Consider the following 8,290-nt stretch of genomic DNA (forward strand, 5'->3'; position numbering starts at 1 on the left):
AGCAGAAATCTCTGGAAAACATATATCCTGCATTTGGCTCTGCCACAACTGTGTGATAAAATATATATCATTTTGTGAGGATTTTCTTATCAGTAATTATTCCTTTTCAGTTTTCATAAGATCATGCTTGTACAATCAGCATCTAACTACTTTGTCTTCTCTAAGCCTCTTTTTCGATTACCTTTGACTTTTATGACCATCAGGATCTCCAATGACTTTTGCCTTTATATTTAATATTTACATATATAATTATTAATGGATTTAGTTAATAGAGATTGGTGATGAAATACTAACTAATTATTTGTACTTTTAATGGAGTGCAGTGCAGCTAGTGATTAGATTTATTGATACTGAACTATCATCCGATATTGAACTATTCATTCTTGTGGTCCAAAATAGCCTTAATAATTGCATCTAACTTCACAGTTCAGATACATAAATTTGTCTTCATTTCAATTTTTCCAAAGTTTCAGTTTTCACAGCTGTGTGCTATAACTGGAAAACCTAGGGCAGGGGTAGGGAACCTTGGCTCTTTTATGACACTCCCAGAATTCCTGAGCCAGCTGGGAGTTGAAGTCCATGAGTCATAAAAGAGCCGAGGTTGCCTACCCCTGACCTAGGGTATTGACAATTGTAGGAGAACTTTTGAGTTCAGATAAACCAGAGATCAGCATGATTTCATTGAAGTACATATAGTTTATTGATTGGTTCTAGAGGCCAAGACAAGCCAAAAGAAGGGAGGGAATAAACTCCCTCTTTGTAGACTGACATAAATTATGTTATACATTTAATTAGTGTAGCAACTTGATTGAGTTTAAAACTTGTTAGGTTAGGGTAATGGGTTGAATACAGTGGCTTACTTGAGCTAACAAAGGGATCTTAGAATATGTTTTGTAGAGATTTCCCTGAGTGTCCTTGCTTCTCAGCACTGCTGCTTTCCTGAATCAGCATTCCTTGGGTCTGTGTTTTATTGCTGAGCTAGGACTCTAATTCCCTTTGGACAAGGGCATGTAAAGAGGGGATGAATACCTTTGAAGTTGTATGTTATTTGCTTGCCCTAGTATTTTCTCCTTTAAATGATGTTCTTTGTGTCAAATTCCTGTATAGCTTAGTGCTTTAGTTCCATTGAAAGATGTAGTTGGGTTAAGGCTTTTTAGTTTGATCCCCAAATTTTATTTAGAATAGAATTAGAATTAATAGAATAGAATAGAATAGAATAGAATAGAATAGAATAGAATAGAATAGAATAGAACTGGAAGGGACCTTGGAGGTCTTCTAGTCCAGCCCCCTGCTCAAGCAGGAGAACCTATACCGTCTCAGAGAGGTAAACGTCTAGTCTCTTCTTAAAAATCCCCAGTGATGGAGCGCCCACGATTTCTGTGGGTAAGCTGTTCCACTGGTTGTCTTCACTGTCGGGAAGTTTCTCCTTAATTCCAGGCTGCTTCTCTTTTTGATCAGTTTCCAATCCTTGTTTCTCGTCCTTCCCTCTAATGCTTTGGTGAACAACCTGACCCCCTCTGCCTTGTGGCAGCCCCTCAGATACTGGAACACTTGCTATCATGTCTCCCCTATTCCTTTATTTAGACTAGCCAAATCCAAGACCAGTAGCCGTTCTTCATATGTTTTAGTCTCCAGGCCTTTGATCATCTTAGTAGTTCTCTGAATTTTTTCCAAATTCAACATCTTTTTTGTGATATGGTGACCAAAATTGGCTGCAGTATTCCAGGTGTGGTCTTACTAGGGTTTTGTAAAGTGGTACTAATACTTAATGTGATCTTGATTCTATGCCTCTTGTTTATACAACCCAGGATTGTATTAGCTTTTTTGGTTGCTGCTGCACACTGCTGGCTCATGGTCATGTGATCGTCTACTAGGACTCCAAGGTCCATCTCGCAGTTGCTGTTTTTAAGCCAGGTCTCACCTAGTCTGTATTTGTACCTTTGGTTTTTCCTGCCTAAATGTAAGACTTTGCTTTTCTCCACGTTGAAACTCATTTTGTTGGATAGGACCCATTGTTCAGGTTTGTCAAGATCTTTTTAGATCCTGAGTTTGTCTTCTGGGGTGTTGGCTACTCCTGCTAGTTTGGTGTCATCTGCAAATTTGATTAGTTTGCCTTCAATTCCCTCTTCTAAGTCATTGATGAAGATATTGAAGAGTACTGGGCCTAAGACGAAACCTTGTGGTACCCCACTGCTTACTTCTCTCCATGTGGATGTAGTGCCATTGAGGACTACTCATTGAGTACAGTTTGGTAGCCAGCTACAGATCCATCTGGTGGTGATGTCTATTCCACCTTTTCCTAGCTTACCAAGGAGTTGGTTTTGGTCTACCTTGTCAAATGCCTTACTGAAATCTAAGTATACTACGTCCACTACGTTTCACTGGTCTACTAGTTTAGTCACTTTATCAAAGAATGAGATTTAATTAATTTAATTTTAATTTATTAATATTTCTATACCGCCCTTCTCCTGAGGGACTCAGGGCGGTGTACAGGGCAAGAATAGAGGCAAGATGAGATTGGTTTGGCATGATCTGTTTTTAACAAACCCATCCTGGCTACTAGTTATGACTTTGTTTGCTTATAGTTGTTCGCAGATCTGGTTTTTTTAATTATCTTTTCTAGGATCTTCACAATACATTATTAGTATCCATCTATCCATCCATCCAACTCTACCTGTGCAGAGTATACTAAAAGTCCTTATAGACCAATAATTTATTCTGTCATATCAGTGCCTACCAGAGAAAGATGTAGGTGGTTTTCCAACATGACTGATTTGTTCTAATAAGTCGCAGGAAGCCTAACTGCTCATATGTCAACTATAGGAAGGGTTGATATTAGGCTGTGGTGTATTACCTATTAAACAGTCATATGTTTAATGTGACATGCATATGAACCTCATAATTATTGCTTGTTTAGCCAATTCCTTTTTTTTCCTCACATCAATGATTTTAGTTTAATCTTCCATAAAAAAGGAGACTTCAATGTGAAACTGAAGCAGAAGTAGAATTTAGCAACAATTTGATTGGATTAATTTAGGTTTTAATTATAACAATGGCTTTCTTTCTAGCTCAGTGGTTCTTAAACTGTTTGACCCAATTACCATTTTCCCCAGTCCTGTATAATGTCATTAGCTCCACAAAAACCCCACCAGTGCTTGGTAGCAGCAATCCCAAACTGGATCCCCAACCTACAAAGAATTTAATGCAAATTACCCAGTGCCCCCAGGATGTACCAAAAACATCCCCTTGTTCTTGTGGTTTGGAAGATAGTGTTACTGTAAAATGGATGACCATCTTGTACACATTTGAGCTTTCCTAGCAATGGTAGACGTTCCAAGTTACGGATTTTGAAGGAAAGCAAACCATACCTTTAATTGGTAGCAAGGCATAGCAATCTATGATAACTCCAAGGCAACTTCTGATGAACTGAAGAGAAAAGCAGGTACTACAGCTGGTAGTAGCTAACCGCTAGGGGCGGTGTATTTCTTTAGCCCTGTTTCTACTTAGTGTAAGCACAGAGAGTTCCACACTGAAAGATGGTCCTAACTTTCTGTACTTTTTTTCCTTCTGTATTGTCGCTGCCGTACATTTCAGATTCCTGAGGGTTGTCCATCTGACAAACCATTTCCGTCTATATAAACTCTTTAGGTAACAATGGACAGATTAATATTCCAAGCATCAGACAGGTTTTACTTTCCATTCTAATAAAGCCTTTCCTTGGGATAGGGTAATTGCGTTGTTCATGTTAGTAAAGTTTGGTTTTATAATTGGTTGTATTGACTCTCTGGTTGGTTATGATCTCTATTTTAATTTACTAGTTTGTAACGTGCCCAGTGTGGTTAAGGAGTTGGATGGCCTCAAAATTAGAAAATAAATAATTTCTCCCCTCCCCACAACCCCCTCTCACGGGCAAGGTGATTTTATGAAGATCAGTTTTAGTCTTCAGCCTACTTACAGTATATGTAATAATTGCATGGAAGTCAGCAGGGACCTTCTCAGAAGCAAGCTTTTACATAATTATAGCTCAATTATCCCTTTTCTGTGTGATTTCTTAATCCCTATTTTATAACAGGTCCTCAAAATATTCTCATTCTTGCAGACTGGTTTAAGTAAATGAAGGGTTAATGGGATTCTACAACCATCACAAGCCAACACTGAAAAGCACCTCAGGCTATAGTTACACAAACAATTCCCTAAACGGAAGATTTTAATATGCTTCCTATCTGCTTCTTAGTCAGCAGCTAAACAATTAACACAGTTGGCTTTGAAGCTGCTCTTCTTTTCTTTTAATTTCCAAGCAGCCCCAAAAAGGGAATATAATTGATATTGCTTGTGTTCAACCCTTGAAGTAGGTAAGGGGCTTGAGTAACCAAGGCCAATGAAAAAAATATATACGGTAAATTGGATTTCTCCTTTCAAAACTTTTTCTAGTTTGAGCTGCTGTTTCATCTATTTTTCTATGCTGATGTGTAATAGACTATGAAATCGGACATGACCGATTGATCCCTGAGCATTGATTACCAGGAAAACGAACAGAATGTAAAGAAAACATCCAGAGCTGTGAAAAGAGACTGTTCATTTCACTTTACAAAGTGAATTGATTTACCGTACTTAGCAGTTCAGCAAGAAGACTGAACGTGTTTGCATCCTAATGAAGGAAGGCTGAGGAGATAACTTGGTCAGTCTCGATTGCATGATCATTCCAACTAGTGGCTCTGTCCTATCAAGTCTTTGGATTTACTGATCCCAGCAGCCATCAAATTATGATTTACAGTCGTGTCAGGTGTAAAAATAGATTTAAGTTGTTCAGAGGAAAACGAAGCAATGAACAGCGCTGAAGACCATGTGGTAATTTCAAGGGACGAGTTTGATGTATTTATTCCAAGAGATCATGAGCATGGTAAGCAGTAGAATAATATCTGAAGTTATTTTCAATGTGCAAAGAGGAAAACATTCAAATCCAGTTTTTAGCATGAGTCCTGCATTCTGCTCATAGTATAATAATATTTATATTAGGTATAATAATATTTCCAATCTCTCCATTATTCTAATCTATAAAGGCACTTTGAATAAAATAGGTTCTAAAAGAAACAATATAGCTAAACAGTCATTACACAGAGATTAGGGTAAATTTTAATAATTTTAAAACATTACTCCTGAAGGCATTCTTTTTCCAAAAAGGAAATCTCTCTGTTCCCCTTTATGATTTTCCATCTGGGAAGTTGGAAAATATTCTGGAAGAAAGCAATGGCACATCACTTCTGTAGTGTTGCCAAGAAAACTCTACTAATGTCCATGTGACCAGAAGAAATCAATTCTTATTTGAGGTCATCCTTACTTTATTGGTTATGCTGGTAATTGCAGCCTTGGACAGAAATCAAGGAAAAGGTAAGAAAACTTGTGTATGTGTGTGTTTTTGTCTGTGACTGTGTGGTTGTACACATATGCATATAAAAATAAATGTCTTTCCATCACAAGGGGATCCACTTTATGCATCATGTTGTCAGTTTGTAGATTTAACTGCCTCAAGGTGATCCGAAAGTACTTAAATGAAATGATAGCTGATAGAACACAATGCAATGGAGAGGGGATAATTTTCAGAAATGGGGCTATGTGCAGATATTAAATTATTAATTTCTTTATGCTCTCTTTGTGAGCTCTCTAGAAAAAGAATGGAAAAGAATGCAAAGCTGTGGTTTTAATAGGACTCTTAATTTCTAGATGGATGGATGGATTCACAGAAGTGTTCCTTGGTAATTGTGATCAAACAGGTTACATTTCAAAACTATTTATTAATTTGACAGGATGTTTGCTTTTGTTACAAATTTAGAAACAGGGTCCTGTCTAATTTTTCCATCATAAATATTTTTGCCAGGTTGTTCACCAAAGCCTCTGGTTTTCATAGAATTCCATGAAGTTATGAGTAGGACATGTTCCGAAATACAGTTATATACAGTAGTCATTGGCCATCCTGGCAATCTTTTTTTTTTCTTCTCAGTTTGGTCATCCAGAAGTTGTTGGACCAACATTCACTGAACTAAGGAAAAACTTGCCAAGGATGTTTTCTCAAGTTATTTTCTTGGCCCAGGCTCAAACTCCTCTTATCTGACCATCTGCTTGATAGCAGCTCCTCCTCCTCATCTTTAAGGCCATTCCCTATGTCCCCTACACTGCTTTAGATGATGCCTCCTTTTTGTAACAATGGGGCAGATGCTTTACTCATTCTTTTACTTTAATGCATGTCAAGCGAATTAAATAGAACTGCAGGCCACTTAAATAATACCATTTAAAAATGCCGGTACTTACCCAAATACGTAAATGGCTCTCTGAGCGATGCACTTGTGTTTTATTTTAAAGGGATGATCTCATGACTATGGGGGACTGGAATTTGCTGGGCAGCATCTTAGAGGAAGTTCATCTCCATTCCACCATAGTGGGCAAAATCTGGCTCACCATCCTTTTCATCTTCCGCATGTTGGTTCTGGGTGTGGCTGCTGAAGAAGTCTGGGATGATGAGCAAGAGGAGTTTGTGTGCAACACCGAGCAGCCGGGTTGCAACAACATCTGCTACGATAAAGCTTTCCCCATTTCCCTGATCCGCTACTGGGTGCTCCAGGTCATCTTTGTCTCGTCTCCTTCGCTTGTTTACATGGGCCACGCCATTTACAGACTGCAAGCCCTTGAGAAAGAGAGGCAGTGGAAGAAAGCTCGGCTCAAAGAGCAACTCAAAGAGATAGAGCCTCTTATAGAAGATCATCGGAGAATAGAGAGGCAGCTGAAGAAGCTGGAAGAACAAAAGAAAGCAAGCAAGCCTCCCTTGCAAGGGGCTTTGCTATGGACCTACATCCTTCATATCTTGACCCGATCCGTCTTAGAAGTGGGGTTCATGGTGGGCCAGTACCTTTTGTATGGGTTTCAAATGCATCCACTGTATAAGTGCACCCTTCCACCCTGCCCTAACACTGTGGATTGCTTTGTGTCCAGACCAACAGAAAAAACAATCTTCATGGTCTTCATGCATAGCATTGCAGCCGTTTCGCTCTTTCTGAATATCTTGGAGATTGTTTATTTGGGGATCAAGAAGATTAGAAACACCCTTTGCAGGAAGTCCAAGAAGAAGCTAATGACTGCAGAGGAGGATGTTATCTTTAATTTCCCCAAGAAAAATTCAACGATCCAGCAGATTTGCAACATGAGTGATTCATCCCACCAGGATAGTTACAAATTTAGGTCAGAGGAGCAAGGGAGACTGCCTGTCCCCTTGAATCTTGAAGAAGGATATATATTTACTGAACAAAACCTGCACCCGGGCAATGGGGAGCAACAGTGGCGCAGAAACTGCAGGAGCTGGCCCAATCAGTATCAAGACCGACCACATCCTTCTTATGGGCATCTCGGATATCCCAACGGGAATGGACAACATCAACACAGGCTGTTCCCCAGGCATTATGCAAACTTTACGAGTCAATGCCTTTACGATGAGCGTCTGATTGCGCCCTACAGCACTGACAACATTCCAATGGAAGCAGGGCAGGCTGTTGACCTCTACAGAAAGCATGAATCCAATGCCTCAGATGAATCCAAGAGCCTTCCACATGCTTCTAAAATTTCCATAGTATCCAACCCCAGGGAGAGCCCTCAAGCAACATTTCGGAAACAAAGCTGGGAAGTTGTCAGCAAGGACTTAGGAGACGATAATGGCAGCTCTCCAAACACCATGCCTTACCAGAACCACAACGCCAGCCTTTTACCCAGAATGCTGTCCAAGAGCCAGCTGGATATCAACTCAGTGACCTCAGATTCACAGAATGGTTCAGTCTTGGAAGCTAAATGGCAAGAGAACAGCAGCCCTCCTATCACGCCCTCATTTTCCTCCACAAGGGGACGCAGAATGTCAATGGCAAGTAAACCCAAGCAACCTTTCTGCTTTACTGCTATATTCTGCTCTAGTGTGAGTTGAGTTATTGCTCTTTAGTACCCTTTTAGCCTAGGGCAACCTTGGCTCTTTTATGACTCATGGACTTTAACTCCCAGAATTCCTGAGCCTGCATGCCTGGCTGAGGAATTCTGGGAGTTGAAGTCCACAAGTCATAAAAGGGCCAAGGTTGAAGACCCCTGCTTTATGCAGAGCACGGGGTGGAGGAGGACCTGGTTTGCTGAACGAATTCCTGCTGGCTCAGGAATTCTGGGAGTTGAAGTCCACGAGTCATAAAAGAGCCGAGGTTGCCTACCCCTGGCCTAGGCCTTGCGTTTAGGGGTTTGTCTGTAAAACATTCAAATATGGAAGGTG

General features: G+C 39.9%; 1 protein-coding gene across 1 annotated transcript; it reads left to right on the top strand.

Annotated features, from left to right (window-relative positions):
* Window positions 1-6,367: 6,367 nt before the first annotated feature.
* Window positions 6,368-7,960, top strand: GJA10 (gap junction protein alpha 10; the record flags this gene model as incomplete). Its single annotated transcript, XM_083373387.1, has 1 exon — window positions 6,368-7,960. The coding sequence occupies one exon, from the start codon at window positions 6,368-6,370 to the stop codon at window positions 7,958-7,960; it is 1,593 nt and encodes a 530-aa protein (XP_083229513.1).
* Between the last annotated feature and the right edge of the window lie 330 nt (window positions 7,961-8,290).

Source organism: Vipera ursinii, assembly GCF_947247035.1.
Source record: "Vipera ursinii genome assembly, chromosome: 1".
NCBI lineage: Eukaryota > Metazoa > Chordata > Lepidosauria > Squamata > Viperidae > Vipera > Vipera ursinii.